Source organism: Drosophila albomicans, chromosome 3 (genome assembly GCF_009650485.2).
Source record: "Drosophila albomicans strain 15112-1751.03 chromosome 3, ASM965048v2, whole genome shotgun sequence".
Classification (NCBI taxonomy): Eukaryota; Metazoa; Arthropoda; class Insecta; order Diptera; family Drosophilidae; genus Drosophila; species Drosophila albomicans.
Window position 1 is genome coordinate 38,550,189 of NC_047629.2, and position 23,675 is coordinate 38,573,863.

Below are 23,675 nucleotides of genomic sequence, written 5' to 3' on the forward strand. Positions count from 1 at the left end.
AAACGTAGAAGACTTACGAACTAGTACACATAGTACACACTTTCAATAATTCAAAACTTGCGTATCTTTTCTAATTTGCCGTTACAACGTTTTATAGCTTAACTATAAATTTCAAAATTTAAATTGATTTCGTTATTCCTTTTCTTTTATCTTGTGATGTATTTGAGTGGAATTTCTCGATTCGATAAAGTGAAACGAAATGAGTAAGACTACAAAATGTGAGTTAATCGTAAATTACTCGTATTATGAATGTATGTATGTATGTATGTTATGTTATGTGGTATGTGTATATACTATATAAGTATGCTTGTATATATAGTAGAATACTACTTAAGAACTAAAAACTGCTATCAAAACAGATTTTCTTCATTTCACAAATAAATATGCGTAGCATTTTCCATTAAAAACTTTTGCTTGCTTTCTTCTTCATGATGCTGTTTGTTGTTGTTGATGTATTTGTTTTCCTTAATTTTGTCTTTTCTGGCGGCAATTTTGAGCAACATTTTCATTTTCATCTTCATTGTGTGATTAAATATTTTCTGCAGTATTTTCCATTATTATCTGTTTTTTTATGAGATTAGAGTAGAACTGTTTCTAATGTGCTTGCTGTATGTATTCTTTTTGTTTGCTATTTTGTTGTCATGCGAGAAATGCAGTTTCCTTTTGCTTGAGCAGATCTCAAATGTTCGGTAGGGTTCGGTAGTTCGTTAAGTTCTTATTTTGTTTGTTATGTTTTTTTGGGGGAGCTTCACTGTAACATTGTTTTGCCTATTATAAATTAGCATGTCCTCTAGAAAAACTTGTACCGAGCAATTTACAGACGCATATCGTCATATTTGGCAAAGGCTTTGCACAACGCAAACGCAAGAATGACGAGAACCAAATGCACAATGCCAGTCACAATGACGCCAATAATGAGTTCGCGCTGTCGAATCAACCACTCGGTGAACACCTCATAGCAGCCCTGTAAATAACGATAGAAAATGAATGATATATACTTTGTGAATGATTGATAAAGACTTGCCTTCTTGTAGAAGCTGTTGCTTTCGCTGGGATTGGTCGTGCAGTCCTCGTCGCGTGGCACCAACTTGGCCACATCCTTCAAGATGCAACAGGCATCGGGAATGGTGCGATTGCCCTTTGTATTCTTCCACGCCTGCGAGTTGTCAAAATCATTGTAATCAGTGATGCCGCAGCAACCAAAGTTGCCCATCAGCTGGTTCCACATCAACGAGGTGGCATCCTGATTTTCGCCCACCGTGTAGCTGGTAATCGTGGTCTGCAAGAATTTTTTGCTCTCGTTGCGCACCTGTTCCTTGTAGAACGCAGCCAAACCGCCGGCAACAATCTCGGCGACCAGCAGCAAGATGAGGAATGTGCCATACTGCAGAGAAGAGACAGAGAGACAATAAGAATGCAGTCAACGTGTGTAGTCTCTAAAATTGCGCATACGCCCCGTTTTGCAGTTGACCCAATTTTGGCTAGTTACAAGCGACAGAAACGTGAGCGTGAGCATTACATAAAAATCTATGCGTTTGACCCTGAGCCAAATGTGCATGCAGCATGCGTTTAGCCAAGTGGTGAGTTTGGCTCACACACACACACACAGGCACACACACACGCATTGTACAGTTAGTATGTGGTGCTGCAGGCTGCCAATCTCAAATGCTGAAGGTCAATTTGAAATGCTGCTTGCATGTTTTATAAGCTCTTGTGGTATACATTTATTCATTCTCTCGCAGCGATGCTTTTGCCCTGATAAAGTTCCATGTCACGCCTCGCAGCATTTTAGTTGCCTACCTCCCCTTTCCCCTCTTCCTCTGTTCGTTGGGCGTTAGGCTGGCTAATGTATCTGTCAGATACACGCAAATTGTGTGGTCTTGGTAGAGCAGCAGCATAATGGATTTACCATGCAATGTACGAAATTAATTGCTTCCTGATTCAGCAAGCGCAAGCCTTTTAGCCATAAATAAAATACAATATAAACGCTTATTTGTGCAACCCTGACCCATCTATGATAACTATTAAATGTTTGTCAATTTGAAAGTACGATTTACTGAACGCTTAAATATGCCAATGCTAACACACAGTTATGTTATGTGTGCGAACCTTGAGCCATGGCTAAAAATGCCCTTGCTTTATTTACTATACTTTACTGCAAATTGTGCTCAATTTGTGCATACAGATTTTTGAACTAAAATTCCGCCCCCGAAGGGCAAAAAAGTGAGTTGACAACAAGCTGAATAACTCTTGTATGCACCTGTTTAGCGTTGCAATTAAATTGTGTGGCCAAGCCCAAAGCGTATTTTACGAGTGTGTTAAATACTCTTTATTAATTGCAACTGACCGCTGTTCAATCATAGAAAATTTCTTTTAAGGTTGGGCCTTGCCACCAATAAATAACAAAGACGGAGACGCGTGCGCGCACCTTGAAGCAGGTGAAATTATCATGCGAAGCACACAAAGAAGATCAAGTACAGGCCAGAAAGTGAAGGGCTTGTCAGCGACAAGCGACGATAGACGTAAGACGAGACGAGACCCTCACGACAACACGTTGATAAAGTGTTGAAACACGTTTCAGTTTCATGGAAAATGCCGCATGAAAAATGTACAAAAAAAGGCCCAAAAATTTTGTACCCACAACTTTCACTTTACACCCCAAGGTGTATGTCGACAATTTTTCCAAGCTAAAAGTCAAAGTCAAATGAAAAGTCCAAAAAGTGTTTATCGTAAATATGCAAACAATAGTCAACGGCAATGATCGTCTCGGTTGTGATCGTCTCCCGCAGCGTCGTCATTGAAAGTTGTTGCAATTACATTTTTGTCGGATGATGCAACCTTCGTTCGTAATTGTTATTGGACAACAGTCAATGTAAGTTGTGCTTTTTGTTGTTTCTATGTTATCATAATTGTATCTTGCACTTACCGTGGAGAGCAGACAGCGAGATTCACGCATGGCGCCCAAGTAGCCCAAGAGACTCATAAAGAACATGACGGCTCCGATGACGAGCAGAGCGTAGGCCAGTTGCTCTATGACCTGAGGCTGTGTAAAGTGCTAGAAGAAGGGGAAAAAAGAATATATGTATGTAGATGTTGAGCACTGAGAAATTGATGGAATTTATGTAAATGCAAAGTGTATACGCTGCGTATGCGTAATTAACCTTTGGACCAAAAAACAAAAACTGACCGAAAAACTTTCGCAAAAGAGCTGTCGAGTAATTAAGTGATGGCATGAAATGAAATGAAATCTCTTAATTGACACAATCACAAAAATATATGACAAACTATGAGAAATTTGAAGTACGCGATATGCGTGGGTATCTCAAGAGTACAACTCAACTCAACTCAAAAAAAGAAAAGGAAATTAAATGAAATGAAATGTGATGAGGCAGCCAGAAAGTTGTCTGCTCTTGACTGCAACAAGTTCATTGACCAAAAAAAAAACCTTGCCACCTACACACGCAAGTTGCAAGTTGAAAAAGTTTTGTCAATTAGCTTTTGCCTGTGCACTCTGCAATTATTCGTAGTGCAATGTGGACATGCACTTTCCTGTTCTTTCATTTGTATTTCTCTCTAATGACGAGGGCAGATATACAGTGAGACAGACAGACAGTCTATTGGACAGCTGCGTTAAAGGACGTTATTTAAATTTTTCGTAGTTGTCGCTTGACATGCAAATGCAATGGAATTTGCCCCGATGATTTGTTTGACATGCAGTCGAGGAATGCCCGCATATTTTCATTACATTCTCTACTCTTTAAATGAATTAGAATTTTCGTTGATAAATTATGGAGATGCAATTGACAATTGGCAATTGGATCATGACCTCATTCGATTTTCCATCTCTTCCTGTTGCTTTTCAATATTTTATCATGTGTGCAATTTTAAAGCATTATTTATTCACATGCCAAAGTCTGCCGGGATGCATGTCGATTGCATATTATTTATTTGTAAATAATTCATTAGTTTCTAACTCTTTTTTTTTGTATCTGATACGAACTGTCATAAAACTGCGCTCTAAAGAACAATTCTAATTAAATTTGCTTATTGAAATGCAAATATTTATCTTTCTATTTGAATTATTTAATTGTATTAATTTATTTTATTAAAGTGCGCAATAGATATTTCTATCAAACTGATATCGTAAAACAGAAAAGGTTTCTAAAATCAATCTTAGCTCTAAGTATAGCAACAACCCAGAACTATATGATAAGAATACCCTTTACTTATTATACCCGCTACCCATAGGGTAGAAGGGTATTATAACTTTGTGCCGGCAGGAAATGTATCTAACAGGTAGAAGGAGGCATCTCCGACCCTATAAAGTATATATATTCTTGATCAGCGTCAGCAGCCGAGACGATCTAGCCATGTCCGTCTGTCCGTCTGTGTGTCTGTCCGTCTGTCCGTATGAAACACTGGATCTCAGAGACTATAAGAGATAGAGCTATAATTTTTTTTCGACAGCATTTGTTATCAAGTTTGTTTCAAATTTTTGCCACGCCCACTTCCGCCCCCGCAAATCAAAAAAATCGAATAACAAGCGTAATTTTAAAGCTAGAGTTGCGAATTTTGGTATATACAATAATTACTATAGTAGTTATGATTCCTGATATTTGGTTGCGATCAGATAAAAATTGTCGAAGTTATTAAAGAAATACTTTTGTATGGGCAAAAACGCCTACTTACTAGGGGTCTTAGTTGCTTTGGCTGACAATCTGGTATATTGTGCCGTCTATGGTATATTTTGAATGCGGTACTATGTCGATATACCAAATATACCATTTGGTATATTTTTAGTATTTTTGCAGTATATTCGGTATATTTTGAGAAAATACCGCAAAATATGTTTCTTTTATTCAAAATGGGTAGCGGGTATCTCACAGTCGAGTACACTCGACTGTAGCTTTCTTACTTGTTCTTATAATTGTTAGTGTTTATGTTTTTTTTTTGCCCATATAAATACATATAATGTATATATCATTCTATTTTAATTATTGAATTGTTATTTTATTTTGTAATTATAAATTGTTTTAAATTGTGCGATAGAAAGTCTGAAGCTCTAATTTTAAAATAGAATGAATGAATTCTTTTATTTTTATTAATAAATTATTTCTAGCTTGTGTTTTGGAAAAATATATTAAACTGTTTGTTTTATTACAATGATTGTTTTTTTCCTGAGTTCAAATTTCATTCTAGGTTGTGTCAAAAAAATTCTATCAAACTCAATGTTTTTTCTAGATTTATAATTATGCATTTATCTTTTTATTGGCAGAGTGTTACACATGTTTATTCTATCTGTATACTTAGTGCTCTTTTTGTTGTGTTTTTAATGATAGATTGGTGGCACTTTAATTACCAATTCTCCTACTACACAATTTCATTCCATTTGGGGGGCAATGTCAACAATTACTGTGCACTCTGTGCACGTGATGTTGTTCGGGGAATACGAAATGTAACAAGTAATAGAAACAGTTAGGCCACATTTTGAGGGTGGCTTTTACAGGTGCATTTTGAATGTTTTGATTGGAACTATTTTCCTTTATGTTTATGTTTTTGGGGTTAGTTTTCCACACTTTCACCGTGGAAAATGATGCGTGAGGTGGACGATGATTGAGGAGTTGGGTGGAGGTAGAGTTGGAGTTCGGTGGAGGAGGAGGAGTTCGATATGGGCACTTACCTCAATGCGCTCGCTCTCGACCAGCTTGAGCAGAGCAATCAGCGAGTGCTTGTCCACTGCCAGCCATAGTCCAACGCCGAATATAATTGTGCCTAGCACCTGCAAAAGAGCCAAAGCAAAAACCATAACATAAGTGAAAAACCCTCTATGTTAGTTTACTCATAGTTTGAACATGCAAAACCAAAGCACAAAACATGATTATGTTTATGTTGCCTGCGCCTCAGTTGTTGATTGCATTTGATGTTGATGATTATGACGATAAAAACAACAACATCGACGACGACAACAAAGTCAATGAACCGACGTCAAAACGTAAATGGAGAAAAACTGCGCATGCGCAGAGATTTGCTTGATTGACTGCAGCCGACGAGCTGAGCTGCGTTGAGCCGGGTAGCGTTGAGCTGGGCAAAGCCGCACCTACCCGCAGCATACGAGAGTTCAATTTACAATTTGTAATGCAATTTAACAAAACTGGGAGAAAAACAATAAAAAAGCAAAACGCAAAACGCGAATCAAACAGCAAAAGAAACAACTTTTGAACAACTGCTGCAACAGCTAATAAAGTTTGCATTTTGCCTGGGAAAATGTTTATTCAACTTTTTTTATGTTGCTTGTTTAAAAACATTTGTCAAGCTCTCAGCTTGTTGATTGCATTGGTTAATACTTACAAAAAATATGAAATTTAATATGCAAAGCAAATACTTTGCACACCAGACGCCGCAATCAAAGACCATTTTCGATGTTTTGGAAATTTTGCGGCTGTTTTTGAAGATCTGCGTAGAGCTGCAAAGAGAAAGAGCAAAAGACAAAGAAATGCCATTTAGTTAACAATTTTAGCACGACTACAAAATAAACAAAAAAAGTAAATACAATAGAATTTCTAATTTAATTAAAAGCCAGTCTTCATTATATCAAAGTGCCCACAAATTGTGGAGCAAAAGAAAGTGTCACGAAATGCTCAAAATACGCAGAAGAACATGACTATCTAGAGAGAAAGAGATGGGAGAGGAGTGATGGGGAGGGAGTGATTTACACATGTACAAGCCGACTTCAGTTGTTACATATCAACTGGAAATGTGGTACGTGTCCGTGCCTAATAAATTAACATGTGAAGCAAGCGTAAAAAATTAGTGGCTGCGTTAAACAGGAAACCCGAAAAATACACTTGACATGACGGCCGAGAAATACACTAAGAAATTACGCTATTAGAAGAAAGAGCATAGATAATTTAAGCTTAGTATTTCATATGAAATTAAGCTACTTAAAAGCCTCAAATCTTTTCTTTATTCACATTTTTTTGTAATAATAAAATATCATAAAAATTGAAAATATATTTTACTCAATAAAAAAAGTATACCCAATTTTAGGAAATCAAAAGCTTGAAAGCTCTAACCAATTCCAAAGCTGCATCAAGCATATTTTCTTATTTTCAACTTTTTCGTGTATTACAAAAAAAAATCAAAAAAATATATAGTATACAATGGTAAATATTTTAATCAATTATCATAAATGAAAGAGTATATATTAATTTAAAGAATATAGTCTTCAAAAAACTACTCAATTTGAAAGCTCTCATTATTTGCAGAAGCTGCAGAATTTCAAGCAGCTCTTCTTTTTTCACATTTTACTGTAATTCATGGCTTATTTTATAAAATACCAAATGACAAACATAATTACTTAGCAGTTATACTATTTTGTAGTTCTTACGGTAATTGGTCTTTGAAGTTCTAACGAATTAAGTTGCATGCTTTAATTTCATTCACTTAATCTCAGTTTAAAGCTCTCTGTCAGCGACACACCAAATGAACTTTCTCATTAAGCACAGTTCTGGTTTTACTCCGTTCCTCCTTTCTTTCTCTGTCTCTAGCTGTCTCTTTCTGTCATCTCACTGGCTCTTGGGGCACTTTTCTTTTCAGCTACATTCATCAGAAGAAGTTTGTTTGTATACCCTACACCGAAAAGGGGGTAAGGCGGGGCATATGAGTGGCATGTCGAACAAGTTTTAGAAGCAAGTGAAGCGAGAGTGAGAGAGAAAGATAGAGGGGCAGCTAAATATATGTATAGTATATATAGAATGCAGCAAACTTATTCAATTCTTACACAATTTATTCATGTAATTGTGCATTCAAGCGTTTTGCAGGGCATCTATAAGTCATTATTCTTATTGATAGCTGCACTGTACTTCTTACAAACATGTTTTGGTTCTTAGCGTCATATGTGCCACAAAAGTTTATGCCATGAAAGTAATGACAACGATTTGTATGTTTCACTGGCACGATTTATCACTCATCAAATATGCATATTCGAAATTGCAATAAAACAAAGTGATTTTATTTTTAGCCATTGCTTATTATATTCAAATTTCTTCAATATAACAAAGTGGTTTTATTTTTAGCTACAGCTTAGAACTTTTTATATGTTATTATCAAATTTCTACAAAATGAAAAAAGAGTTTTTATTTATATGCAAATTTCTGCAATACAGCTGAGTAATTTAATTTTTAGCTACGGTTCAAAACAACTTCAACAAATAAGCTTATTATTAGTTATAATTTTGTTTGGCATTAAACTACGAGTAGCTAGTTGAGTCGCAGTTTATCTAATTAAATTTAATGACATAACCGTCTCAACACCTTTTCATGAAGTTTCCATGGCATAAACTTCGAGAGTGTCTCTCTCTCTCTCTGTGTATGCGTTATGTATACGCACACACAAAAAACTCAAACAATGTCACGAGCTATAGATGTTGGAAAAGTAGAACAGTTGGCAGCTGAGGCAGAGAGGCTGATGTTGCTCTTGTTGTTGTTGTTGTTGTGGTTGTTGTTGTTGGTTCAGTTGTTGCCAAGTCGCGAGTGGCAAACATTTTCCAGGCCAACTTTTGCTGGCTAAAAGCAAGGCATCTCTTTCCTTGCTGTTGCCTGCTTTGCTTTTTGCTTCACTCTTTTTGCCATGCTTGATAATGCTGTGAGTACTTCAGCTTTGGCCAAAATGTGTACACTCTGAAAAATCTGTAATCCCAGTCAAAAGCAAATGCAGGAGGCACTTGAATGCAAAATACTTAAAGGTTTATGCTACATACACAAACACACACAGAGACACATACACATTCCATGCCACATGCCACACAATGTTGAGCCAGAGACGCCCGCACAGTTTAAGCAATTTTCTGCCTAGGCAAAAAATGGAAAATGAAAGCTAAAAACAGCAAAATTTTAATTGCTTTTTGCATTGTTCAGCACTGTGTTCTATTCTGGGTCTGAGTGATAAGCTTCGTTGACGTTCGGGCTTCAAACTTGTCTCCATTTTTGTGTTGTTGTTAACAATTTATGAATTTGCGTAATGTGCCTGAGAGATGACTTTGCTGTGATTGATGTTTGACAATGAAACCCCAACAGATAAAGGCCTCAATTATGTTTTGTATTTGTAAAGTTCTAAATTCAATTTGTGTCCCAACAAATGAATAAATAAATGTTTGTATATTAAAATATATTAATTTATATCTAATTTGCTTTTAGCTGGGCTTTAATTAGTGCAGCGCATTAATAAGCCACCCAGAAGCCCACAAAAGGGCCGCCGACCATTAAGCCGCTCACATCTGCCTCCATATGAAATGCAAAACTTATCATTACCATAGATACACACACATATAGATATCATAGATAGACGCACACACACATGGCAGACAGCGCCACTCATAGATACATCTTCTAATTAGCTTTCGAGTGGCACTCGGAAAATATTAGCACATTTCCCTAGCCGAGTCAAAAAGCCAGCATCAGCACAATTCAAACTCAAACTCAAACTTCAGTTTTAGTTAAATTGATGCGGCGTATAAAGATACTTTGTGTGTGGCTGTGTGCGATAGATATGTATCTGACAAACTCAAATATCAAATGGTACACAGTTTTAATTGGGGAGCATAATTAAGGCACATTTTTTGCACATTTTCAACGCAGTTAGTTTGAGATAACTGTCTGCAAGATACATATTTAACTCATACTTGAAACTCGTATGCAGTGGCAATAACTGCATTCGATTAAATCGCATTGTCTATAATTAAATATACAGCAAAAAAACAGGCAATTGCAAATTGATGACATGTGGGGCCTCGACTCTGCGGCATTTGTTTATAGTATGATTATTTTTGCGCAATTAAATGCTGATTTTTTTTTGTTTTGAACCATAGAAAGTTGTTGCCGCGTTGTATCGCATACAATGCATATTTTTTGACGGATCCGGCGTAGTGATTACCAACTTCAATGACAATGATGATGCGGCAAAAGGAAATGCGAGCGTAGTTGAGATTAAGACCAGAAATCTCAAAACAAAAGTCTTTGCGAGAGTTAATTTAGTTAGCTGCCACGTTTGGAAATAGGTTAAAGAAAGTCGTAACTTGTATTAATTAAAAGGCAAAAGTTGAGAGACAAGCACATAGGCAAAAAAAAAAAACGCTGCTGCAACTTTGCCGCAACTTATTCACAAAGAGTGTGCCATAAAATCTTGTGCAAGTTGCTTCCCTTTGACACTTTTGGTCATAAATGATTTCTTTTCGTTCGTTTCGTTTTTTCCATTTTTATACCCACTACCTATAGGTTAGAGGGGTATTCTAAAATTGTGGCACTGAAATGACGAACAGGCAGAAATTGTCATCTCTACTGCAGTTGGGTCTTAGTTGAGTTGTTTAACAATCTGGATTATTTGGCAATCTAAAGTATATTTTGAATATGGGACTAAATCGATAAACCACGTAGAGCCTTGACTACATTTAAGTATTTTTGCACTTTATGGTATTGATATTGTAGTCCTAATATATATCAATACATATAACTTTCACCACATCTTAGTATTTTTTGGTATATTTTGCTCGCTACGGTATATGTTGAATGTAATACTATATTGATATAAAAAACAGTATATTTTACTATTTTTCGATATATTTTTAGAATTTAGTACATTTTTAATTTTGTGGTATATTTTAAAATTGTTCGTATATTTTGCATTATACGGTATGTTTATAAATAAATACTGTATTGATGTACCAAATATATCTCCAAATATATATACATATATATTATAGTATATTTTCGGTATAGTAGTTCGGTAAATTTTATGAATAATACCGCATTGCTTCCCTTTTATTGAGAACGGATAGCGGGTATCTTACAGTCAAGCATACTCTACTGTAGCTTTCTTACTTGCTTGCTCCCTAAGCGTGCACTTTGGTGTGCCACATATTTCTGTGTCCCTAAGCATTGAACCACACACAACTGAAGCATTGAAGAACTGAGCAACTAAGTAACTGCAAACCTCAGCGCAGTTGTCACGTTCATTTTGCCTTGCCAAGAATTTAGAAATTGTATTTGCTGCCAATGCTTTCTATTTTCGAAAACTCTAATTTATTGCTTGTGTATGTGTGTGTGTATGTGGTTGTGGTTAAAAGCAGCAGCTGATGAAAACTAGTAAATGGCAATAATAATAAAATATCATGCTCGAAACTAAAAGTGCTTACTCGCTCCGCTTCTGTCTACCGTCTTCATCTGCAGCGTGAGAAAGACATCTCAAAGCTGTCTCTGTTTTATTTGTGGCTCTGGCAATTAAATGATTTAGTTAGTAATGAGCCTTAATTAGGTCAGCAGGGTTTGTGGCATTCCCACAGAGCACAGAGAAACACACTCACATCTAGTCTAATTACTCCCTAAGTTTTGCAGTTAAATGCAGGTGGGTGGCTGGTAATCTACATATGAATTGCTCATAAAACGGGGCAAAGGCAGAGTGGAGATTTCCATTGCCTGGGAAAGGAGGCTGTCAGAAGCTGAGCAAAAAGAAAATAAGTATGGCAGCAGAAGCAATGTGAATTTGATATGCAATTTCCCAAGAGAAATGTTTTATGCTGGTTCGGGGAGGGAAGAAGAAGTGGAAGTATACAACTTGTTCATGGTAATCAGTTGCAGAACTTTAGCCTCGGCTCCATTTCAATCCAAAGTACCAAAGCCTGAACGTGAGGCTGCATAATTTGCTGTAACAATTTTTGAGCAACGCAAGTTTAATCAAAACTCATCAGCAGCAAAACCTTTTGTCGCATATCTTCTAAATCTTCATAAAGTTGACGAAAAAAATGTATATCTGTCATTTTATCGACAGCCTTTTACGAGTCTTTCAACATATTTGTCATTATGGCAAAGTTCAAACCTTTTGTCTTGACAGACGCTTTTGCAACAGAGTTTCCTTAATTAAATACCGAACGAACCCCAAAAACCTATCAAACTGGTATTAAACTCATTTAATACGGGGCAAAAACAATTTTGTTGTAATCCCAGTCACCGTCATCCCAAGTTAAAGTTGCCACGCAAAAATATATATTTATAACTTGTTGGCTTAATTAATGCAAATACAAAACACGTTGCAAAAAGACTGAACGTAGCCAAAATGAAGTTTTGTGTTTTTGAGCCTCGTTAACTTATTTGCATAAAATCATATTTGTTTTTTTTTTTGAGGGTGCAGACAATTTGCATATATTTTCAAACCCAAAAAGGATGACACTGAGTAAGCTCCAATACAATTAGCTTTAAAGCCGGGATTGTTCATAAATATATAAATGTTTAATTTACTTGTTATATTTTTCGGCATGTCATTCAACTTCAACTCGACGACAAATTGTAGTTGTAGTTTATTTTCGTGTAGTCTTATACAACATTTGGAGCTGTGTTAATTGACATAATTGGATGGAGTTGAATCTGTCTCTCTGTCTGCAGTTGTAGCCGGGGGCTATGGCACGAGTCTGCTCCGCTCAAGGGGACGCCTTTGTTTGTCTTTTTCTTCTTGGTGTTTTTTTTTTAGGTCAATGGTCGATGCTCGCCAAATGTTTGCCGTTTGTCACGAAAATCTGTTGTGCGCGCTATTTGAAGGCAGGCCAATTTAACACCTGACACTGACAACGCACACAGCACTTGGAGTTAGAGTTGGAGTCGGAGTTGGAGCTGTGTGCTGTGGACCGTGCCATGTGCCATGTGGTGTGTGCCAAAAAAGCGTAGACGCCAACGCCCCGACCATGTTACGAGAGCAGACCCGACAGACAGACAGGCAAGTTGCCAACTAGTTAGCCAGACGACGACTATAAAGACACATGTCAGGCTATTTAGCAATGTTGTGCGATATTTTTGGCCGAGTTGTTTTATGATTTTTATGCAATAAAATCCATTTTGTGCGCTTTTGATAACACACTCGTAATATACACATAATACATATGAATTTAAGACCTTAATTTAAACATCAAACAAATCGTATGCAAAGGCGCACTTGCAGCTATTGCGTATACGTAATAAATGATGCCTTAGGGAAGCAGAGTGTAATTTGCATAGTTTTCAAGTGAATTAGTTGTTAAAATATTGAATTAATTTGCTGCAAGTGTGAGGGAGTTTTTGCTGATTTTTTAAAGCTTAGCACGGTATATTTTTATTGGCTTTGTTTTTATTTTGGTAGACAAATTGTGATATATTTTTGTGCATTTACTCATAGAAATTTGATTATGTAATTTGCATCGTTTACAATTGAATTATTTATCAAAATATTGAAATAATTTTCTGCCAATTTTGTCAAGTAATTTTAATAGCTTTATTAAAGCTTAACACAGCTTAATTTTTGTGGCTTTGTTTCCGCTTTGTTCGAAAAATTTCATCAATTCAATTGAATTAGTGAGTAAAATATTCAATTAATTTGCTGCAAATATTGTTGGCCAATTTAATAGATTGATTAAAGCGTAGAAGAAATTACTTTCATATGCCATATTTCAAAGCATCTATTAAAAGATATTTCATTGCGTAATATAAAAAGTTTTTAATCGAATTAATGAGTAAAATATTTAATTAATTAATTTTAAGAGAGAAATTTAATAGCTTTATTAAAGCTTAGAGCAGAATATTCCCTGCGGATTTGCTTTTACTTTGATAGACATCATCTTTGTACATTTACTCTTAAATTTTATCACATAATTTCCATAGTATTTTCTATTAATTTGAGACAATTATTGTTGGCGCATTTAATAGATTTATTAAAACTTAGAACAAAATACTTTCTTATGCCATATTTCAAAGCATTTACTTTAAGAGATTTCGTTGTAGGTAATTTATTGAATTAATTTAAGGCAAATTAGGGAGAGAAATTTAATAGATTTATTACAGCTTTTTACAAAATATTTGCGGCGGTTTGCTATTGAAATATTTCACCTTGAAATGTACATAGTTTTAAGTAAAATATAATATTAAATTAATTTGTTGTATCAATATATTTGAGGGAACAGTAAGAGATTGTTTATTAAATCACAAACTGCCAAATTTCACCGTGTTTTTATTTGATTTACTGGATGCAATGCTCAATAAATTTCTTACCAATATTGTTGAGGAATTTAATAGATTTTGTAAAGCTTAGAACAGAATGTTTTCAGCGAGCTTGCTTATGCCACATCTTTGAGCATCTACTCGAACAATTTCATCTTCATTAGTTAGCAAACATAAAAATATGTATCATATAGCACAAGTTCGTAAACAATTTGTAATCTAGTGCGCTTCGAACTGGAGCACTCGTAGTAGTAAAGTTTTAACAATAAAATGTTTATTGAGCAGCTTGCTTCATCAAAAATTTGCTTGAGCCATCAAATTGGTCAAGAACGCCCCAGACAATGACCCAATTTTGCGGCAAATTTAGCGAAGAGAAATATCAATTTCTTTGCTTGATGTATAAATCGAAATATTGTACAATTACTCACACAAATTGAGCATTTGAATATTTACAAAAATTTCTTTTAAAGTAGTCAATCAGCTTTACACAATTTCTCGCTCAGTATTGAAACTCTTTCTTTTTCTGTTTTATTTATTTTATTTTGTGTTGGCTGCTGTTAAGCGAAAAGTGAAACTTTCAGAACTTGTCCAGAATTTCGAGCTGCTTTTCGGTTGACGAGTATTAATACTCATTGCTCTAGTTATGTCTCATTGGTGTTGTTGTTTCTCGTTCTCGTTGTGGGTTGTTGTTGTTGTTGCTGCTGTTAAGCGAGTAATGTGAACTGTCTGTCATAAGCTCATAAAAAACAGTTGACATACTTGCATTTATTTTACTTATTATGATACGACTGTTTGTGTAAGTCTATCTCGAAGCTCGTAAGTGATTTTTGTTGCCTCATTTTTCACTTTTCATCAATGAAAATGAGCCCCATTTGCCTTGCCTTTAAAACTCGCACATTGATAAATTGCTCAATAAAGTGTTTAAGATATTTGAAGTAAAGAATTTAGCAAGTTAATTTTAACAATTACGTTCGCTTGCTTGAATATTTCAAGTTGTCAAGCAGCCTTTTGTTTGTGGTCTTTTATTAGCCAACAATTTTAATTTGATATCTTTGTCTTTTATCGAGAATAAGTTAAACTTCTGCTGTGTAATTTGATTTAATTTATGTAAATGAGTCTCCCCCAAAATAAAAACTCGTTATTGGATTTAAAACGAAGCCTAAAGCTTACAGCTGCAATGATCAGACTGTCAATTAAGGCAAAGTCAACTAACTACCAGCAATTGTGTCTGACTCTGATGCTTTGACGAGTTTTCATATGCATTACGCATACGCCGCGTGAGCGACAACTTCCATAAACAAACCACAAAAAAAAAATAACACTGAGCGGAGTAATAATAACATGGAGCAACTACGCCCGCTGTCGCTTCAATTCATAACAGATGCAAATAAATTTCCATTAAACTTGTGGTTGACCCCCGCACACAAAAAAAGAGTGAAAGAGAGAGACGAGGGCGAAAAATAGATGCGCTCTCGAGTGGAGAGTGGAGAGCAGGTCGCCTAAAGCCCTCATCAAGGTGCCCACACGACGACGACGTTTTAGATAATTTACATTTTGAGTCATGTGGCAACAGCAACAACAACAACAGCAATCTGAGCGACGCTCAAATTGTGTGCCATAAAAATATTCACACAATAATTTCTACATACATTTTATTTCATTTCTCGACTGCAGTCTAAATTAAATAAGTCTGGCATAAGCTTGTGTATCTGACAGATACAGATACAGCCACAGATACATCGCACATCGCTGAGTGACAGTCTGTCAGTTGCCTGGCAACTAGATGTTGCAGTTGCAATTGGATAGGCCTCTGGCTGCTGCTGCTGCTGTTGGTTTTATAATTTTCGCTTATTATTTAACTTTCTTTCGGTTGCTTCAGAGTGTTGTTGTTGTTTGATGTTGCCCACGGGGCGGGTTCAATGCGCTTAACTTTGCGACTTTGCGGCTTGTTGCGGCTTTTCCTTTTTCCATAAACTTTCACATTCACCATAATGCAACCTTTGGCACTTCCTTTTCAACCAAAAATTCAAATACTCAAATACTTTTGCCGCCGTCGCATGTGAGCATTATCACAAATTGCAATCTGTATGCAACGGCAACAGCAACAGCAAACTGCAACTGCAACTGCGTGCATCTGTTGCCATTAAAGAATCCGATTCGATTTCGTTGCCAATTACATTGTTGGCCAAAGCTGAACCCCCGCCTGGGAAATGCAATTGTAGCAAAAAAAGAGCATTGCAACTGCAACTGAAACTAAACAGGCAAAGTTATGCGTTCAACCACGCACTCAGTCGAGTTGCATGAATGAAGTTGCTGCTGGTTGCTCTGGTTGCAAGACTATGAAATATTGCCCGGGCGTTGGCACACACACACACACACACACACCAACACTCACACTCAGTGTGTGGTGAGTGTAAATTCAAAATGTGTGTAAATTTATGTGGGAGTTTTCTGCTTCACTTTTTTCATGTTTCTTTTTTTTTTTTGGTTGAGAAAGCCGCCCAGAGCGCGTGGAAACTTATCTAATAACTTTAAAGTTGGCAGCTTCCTGTAAGCTCGCAACAGGGGACAGAGAATGACTCTGAGAATGAACTTAAATGCCAGATCTGATGGGGCTATAAAAGATAATGCAAGAGACTGCGTGAGAGAGCCCTAGAACAAATACTTTTTGTGTTGCATAATTTAACAAAAGTCTAGCAATCAAATCAGTTTGTGATAGCGTTATATCACAACTCAACTCAACTCAACTCAGCTGCAAAACGGCACCTGTAAGACAACTTTTTGCAGCCACTGTCGCCGTATTGCATCAGCGTGCAAATATGCAGCTGGCAAAAGGCAGCAACGGAAAACTTGGCTAAATCGCCAAAGCAAAGCACTTGGGCCACACATGCGCAGTAGCCAAAGTAACTAAAAAAAGAAAAAAAAAAACAGAAACAAAGAGCAAATAAAACACACACTCGAAAAAAAAACAATTAGGTTTGAAATGTTAAACATTGCGGCCGGTTTTGGGTTTTTGGGTGTTAATCGCTTTCTTGAATTGCCCCAAAGCACGTCTCAGCCTCGCCTCCTCCCCCCTCTCCATCTCTCTCTCTTTGTCTTAAGCAGCGAATAAACAACAACAGCGGCAAGAAAAATAAAACAAATTAATATGCATTGTTGCAGTCATCATGTTGCGCTGCATATTTGGACTTTCACTTTTGTTGTTTTCATTTTCAACAAACCGAAAAACCGAATAAAAAATAAACGAATGAAAATTTATGCCCATGCTTGAAATCATTTGGACTCAATCCAAGTCGCTCTTCAAATTGATTTCAATTACAAATGCGATGTGTTTATCGTGCGTTGTGCACCACAAACACAAACACAAATAAATATAAATAATATAACTTTATAGCGTTTTATTGACACTTCCGAACGATTAGAGTTCGCTCATTACGGATTCCCTTCCCTTCCCTTCTCAGTTAATTACTCTTTCTTTTACTTTACACTTTCGCTCCCAAGTCGGAGACGTTGGAGATGGAGTTTTAAGCGCTCAATTAAGCCACAACAAGTGGGTTTTGGAGTTGGGGGCTTTAGCCGCAATAATAATAATAACCATAACATAGAGTCAAAATCAAAAGTTACGCACTTTCGATTGCGCAATCGAACAAATTTCTGTGTTTTATTTTTAGCGTGTTGGGAATTTTTCATAACTTGCGAAAGTAAATATTTTTACAATCCGCTTTACGGCTTCCTGATTAAGGTACACGAGTATTGCCTTTAGTTAATAATAGTTAAGTTTGTGCTTCATTAATCAACAGCTAGACAGCAAAATGATGGCAGACGAGCATCAGTTGTACACCTTCCACCTGCCTTATGAAATGGGCCAAAGAAATGTTCAGCTTGAGTTCATCATCAAACATTGCCAGAGGCCGAGCATTGAAGTGCCGAGAAGCTGAAGCTGTAGCTGAAGCCAACAAATGATAATCTCTTGCGAAACTTTAGCTAGTTTTTCCGATTAGTTTCTTTTGCCCTAAGCTGGCTTAAGACCAAATGAAAGCCCTGATAAGCTATCAGTTGTGCAGTTAGGTAAACAACTTTCCATTTGCAAAGAAACAACTTTTATTTATAGCAGCTTTTAGCTTAATTTAGAAAATTCTCGGATGTGAATTCGTTCTACTATACGTTACAACTATCTAATCAACTTTAAGTTGATCTAATGAAATATCATATGTTTGTAATAATTATAAACTTTAATCTGTTCTCATTTACTGCTTTTATTTTCTAGTTTTGAGCTTGGTAATTCCAACCGGTTTGAAAGGGCTGTACCTAACATTTTAGTTACGCTTTTCGTGAAGTAAAAGCTCAACAAAATAAATAATGATTGCACAAAGTAAATTGAAGTAAAAATTGTAACAGGCAGACAATCTGGTATATTTTGTTCTATATGGTATGTTTTGAATGTGGTTATAGTACCACATTTAATATAGCCTTTGATATATATTTATTTTTTATTAGTAATTTTGCGGTTAGGTATATTTTAAAATGAAACCCGCATTGTTTTTGTTTTTATTTAAAATGGGTTGACTCACAGCCGAGCATACTTGCTTTCTTACTTGTTAATTAATAAACTTAGTAACATTAAAAGGACTGTACCCTAAATTATAGTTTTCATTATGTAAAAGCTCTACAAAATAAATAATGATTGCACATAATGAATTACAGTTCAGATCTCTATCTCTTTTTATAAATTAGTTTCATGTTTAATTAAGTCAACTCTGTTTTAAATAAACTTGATAATCTAATCGACATTATCGGTCCTGTCTACTTTCCAACTGCGACAACTTTACAATTGTTAATTTAGTTAATTCAATAGAAAATGAACTGTCAAATGATACGTTTAACTGCCCAGTTGGGGATTTGTCTAAACCAATCGAATCGAATCGATTCGCATTGCATCGGATCCCTCTACACACAGCTGCCACAAAAGCCACAAAGATACAGATACAGATACTAACTCGTCGTCGTACCTTCGAAGCGGACTAGAGAAAACTGGCGATTAGACTCGTCAGAGTCAGAGAGTGCTGTGTGGACAGCTGAAGTGAACCCCAAGGCATAACAGAGCTGGACAATTGCAGCAAATCAAGAGCTAAAGCGAAGCTGAGACAGTTGTGCAGTGCATTTCATTTCCGCAGAAATGGAAATGGGCAAAATGTGTACTTAGTTAGCCAAGGCAAAAAGGGGGGAGCAAAGCTGCAAAAGAGATCTAATGTAACTCTAATGAAATGCTGTCAATGTTGTGGCTCTGATGTGTTGTGGCAATTAACAAAGGGAAGTTAGCTAACACACACGCATTACACACACAACTTTGCTGCTTCTTTTAATTACTGACCAGTGCAGTGAACCTGGGGCCAAAGTCAATCAGCGACGGCGGCTGTAATTTGAGTCAGAGAGTGAGAGACACACGTGAAACTTTAGATGGCTGTGAGAAATTGCCTGCTTCTTCGACTCTCATTTTAGTGGGTGTAATGGATCATCCAAGGAGCTGGCCAAAAGAGTTGAACAAGTTCGAATTACCATAAAATATGCAATGCGATGCAATGCGCAACACGCAAGTGACCGTAACCTGATGGCAACCGATGCCAACTCCAGATACCAGATTCATAGATACACTCGCTTGGCGTTGCCCATTGAGAGAGAGCAACCGACTCGTTTACCTTGAGACGGAATAAATTTATCCGTAAACACACGTATGCATTTAAATATGTTTTATTTGTTGTTATTAATGCCCCGACGCGGTCACTCTTTTGTATCTTTCGTATCTGCAGCCTTTCAATTTCGGTATTTCGGAACTTAGAGCCGCGGTCAAGTTTAACTTTTGGGGCTGACAAAAAGTTGCAAATCCAACAAAGAAGTTTATCAAATTACGTACGCATATAGTATTCACATATATATCTCTTTATAAAGTGGGTCAAGTGCCAGTCGCCAATGTGGCTGCCTTCAGCATGCTTTTTGGCCAATTTTGCGACTTTTTTTCTGCATTTTATTTTGGCCACCACAAACGTGTTTCACAGCGACTTGTGTCATAGCCCACTTCACGGTTGCGGGCGCATCACAAGTTTCCCATCGGCCCCTTTTTGGTTGGAGAGGGGGGAAGGAGAGGAAGGGCGGTTTCGTTGCGACTTCCTTTCATTTTTATCTGGTTTCGGGCTTTTATATGTACGTCTCTCTATACTAATTGAATTATGTTGCACATGTTTTGTGCATGGGCTTCATGCTTCATGCGTTCTTTGAGTTCCTTGCAACATTTTGCTTTTAATGTTGCCATTTGCAGTCGGATGTTTTGCAACTCAATTATTGGTAAAACTTTGCTGCTACTAAGTATGACGATTGCTTCCAAAGACTTTGATTGCACTGCTGATTATCGTTGATTTTTAAGCTGCATTTATAGCAAAACGTCAGCGGATATCTCAACTCAACTACTATTAATGAGCCCAATTAAATGCAGATGATTAAGTATAGATGATAAAATATGTTTACTACTCAAAGTACTTTGTAATATTTCAATGTTCAATAAAGTTTTACGAAACTTGATCATCGATAATAAGAAATAATAATAATAATTATCGATGATAAGAAATAAATCGAAGGAATTGATTTTTAGTAGTTTCTTGATTTTGTGAATAAATGGAATAAATTGTGAAATCATTTAGCATCTTTTAATTATCCCCATTAAAAGATATCGTTATATATAAGAATTCATTTAAATATATTGAATTTTTAGTAGTTTCTATTATTCCATCATCTTGTGAATAAATAGATTAAGTTCTGAAATCATTTGGCATCTTTTAATTATCCCAATTAAGAAATTTTGTGATATATAAAAGTTAATTTAAATTTCTCTGAAACTTAAGAGCATTTTTAAACAAAAAGAATCAAAGGGAATAAAAGTAAGTTCTATCAATCGCTGATCATGAATATATGGATTAAATTGCGAATTCACTTATCTTACAGATAATTTACTTTCAAGCTATGCAAATTTATGACTTATTCAACTTGTTTTTATTGGAATGATTTAATCATAAGTTGCAGGGCATGAAATACCAATAAATCTAGGCTTTTAAAAACATTTTTCTAGCTAAGAAAGTCATAAAAACCATTTTAAATTCAATATACGTTTATAGTCAAAAGACATTTGCATAATTCAACTTTGATTTGAATATTTGAATACTGTTTTCAGTTTCAGCATCACCAGCCGTGACTTTAACAACAATTTCCATGCATAAAAGAAAATTTTTATTTAGGTTATGAAATGGTATTAATGAAAAGATATAATAGAATATCTACTGAACTAACCGATTTGATAACCAACTTTATTGCTTTGCCTCAAATGCACATGTTTGACATATGAAAACTGAAATTATTATCAATATTGAAAGTGACTTTTATGGCACGTAAAAAGGTAGTAAATCGCACTTGTGTTTATATCTCGGCTTGGAATATCGATATAAAGCAGAACACTGCTGTCGATAACCATTTGCTAAAGTTAATTGTAAGTGGGGCAAAAAAATGATTCTGCAAATCTTGCGAATAACCAACACGAATGTCTCATTCAAAGAATAAGAAAAAATAAATAAAAAAAAAAACAGAATTCATTTTCGATTCTCACTTTTTTTTGTGTTTGGTGCTCCGTCAATAAACAATTTAGCTTGGCTTTAATGGTTTTCCTGTTTCCAAGCAGCTTTTATGATAAACTTGTTCACAACAGCGTGCTAGGTAGCTGCAGTGAGGGGGAGCGAATGGTCGGTTGTAAAACAGCAAGAGGCTGATGGAGGGGGAGAGAGAGAGGGAGAGAACGAGCACAAGAACATACACATGATTTCAAGATCAAAAAGCGAATGGCAGAAACGCGAAAAATAACGATAAGAAATTGCAAGACAACAACAAACAACTGCAAATGGGCTGCGGAAGTATTTGCGAGCCTTTCACTGCACAGAGGCCAAAAGAACCTGCCGAAGACTAGAAAGAAACGAGTGAGAAAGCTACAGGGGAGTATGCACGACTGTGACATACCCGCTAGCCATTTTTAGAGAATACAAATTGCAGCTGCACTTGAACCTTGATATGGGAAAAGTGTAATTGCTAGAGAATTATTATCTCTTATATTTTCTGCTATCGATGTGTATATTGAATATATTTATAACACTTGCTGATGCTGAAATTGCCTGTTACACCAGCTTATAATACCCCTTTACACTGTATTGTAGCGAGTACAAACAGACAGCCAAAGCGGAGAGTTCAAAAACAAGGTGAAACACGTGATAACCGTAAAGAAATGACGCGTAAATGACGAATGAAAAGTAGCACAAGATGTCAGAGAATCTGCGATTGCAGCGGTACAACAAAAAAGGGAACTGCGTACGAAGAAGAAAGAGGAGAAAAGGAACCAAAAAGGAGCAGAGCTGCTGCTGGACAGCAGCAGCAATCAGCGAGTGAGTGAGGACGAGGACAACGACGCAAAAGCGTGTGCGTATCCACCACTGAAGCTGTAACTGAAGTGCGATTGCCAGTGGGAGTGGGAGAGTAAATGGCAGATGAGCGAGAGGGTGGCAACTGGGAGGGTTAGCCTAAGGGCGTGGGCGCCATACAAGTGGGTGGCTGCTGAGAACAGTAGCAGCAGCTCTCTGCTTCTGCTTCTACTGCTTCTTCTTCTCCTTGTTCTGCTCTTTTGATTTATGTATGCACACACACTCACACACAAACACACCCCACCCACAATCACACACACACACACAGAGAGCAAGAGGCACACACACGGACGACCGACTGACAGAAACATAAAACTAAAAGTCAAGCTTACCTGTAAAGTTTCTGGCACGCGTTCTAAGCGAGCGAGCTTATTTAATATTTAAAACGGTACAAAAAGCGTCGAAGCCTTGTCGTTGATTAAGCTGCAATGATTTTGGGAAATTTTAGAGCATTTATTTATGGCAAACAATTCTCTTGTATTATTTCGTATTCATCAATTTTTCATTTCATGATTTCGCATGCATTTCGTATACAAATGTTGATTGAAGCTGAACAATTTTGCCAGCTGCCAGTTTGTTGATTAACAATCAATTGAATAATAATTGCAAAATTTGTGTTTCGAGTTTTCGTTAAAAGGGATTTTCGTTGGTATTTTTTGACCCTGGTTTTTTTAGATGGGCTCTGTTTTGATTGAGCGCGCGCAAAAAATTATACACAAAATCGCACGCACACACGCACAGAGGCGCACACAGTTAAAGATACATATATATTTATATAGGCACCCAGGAGAGACGCACCGAATGTAATGCTGGAGGCTGCCGTGCAGCAAAGAGAAGCCTCTGTATCAGCCAACTCCCGCTTGAGCGATTCCACACAAACACACACACAACCGACTACGACAACTGCGACGACGACAACAACAATAGTAGCAGAAGCAGCGCAAAAACAATTCCGACCACGACAACAACGATGACGGCTGCAAAGTGCGACGCTTGCTTTCAAACAACTGCTTCGGCTTAGATCTCGATTCGAAGAGAGAACGTCACAAAACTGTGTCGACTGTTTGGCCCGTGCACACGAACTGAAACTGTTGGTCCCAATGCCAGAGCTGGAGAGCTGCAGCTCAAAAGCCCAAGCTCCAAGAGCCACGGACAG

The 23,675-nt window shown here is 36.6% G+C and overlaps 1 protein-coding gene across 1 annotated transcript; it reads right to left on the reverse strand.

The window, feature by feature from the left end:
- Positions 1-631: 631 nt before the first annotated feature.
- On the reverse strand, positions 632-23,596 carry LOC117569393 (tetraspanin-18). Its single transcript, XM_034250522.2, has 7 exons — positions 23,318-23,596; positions 22,852-22,942; positions 6,349-6,463; positions 5,681-5,779; positions 2,927-3,055; positions 1,025-1,384; positions 632-964 (listed from the first exon to the last, which is right to left on the reverse strand). Exons 3-7 carry the CDS (start codon positions 6,412-6,414, stop codon positions 815-817), a joined length of 804 nt encoding a protein of 267 aa, XP_034106413.1. The 5' UTR covers positions 6,415-6,463; positions 22,852-22,942; positions 23,318-23,596; the 3' UTR covers positions 632-814.
- Positions 23,597-23,675: the final 79 nt, after the last annotated feature.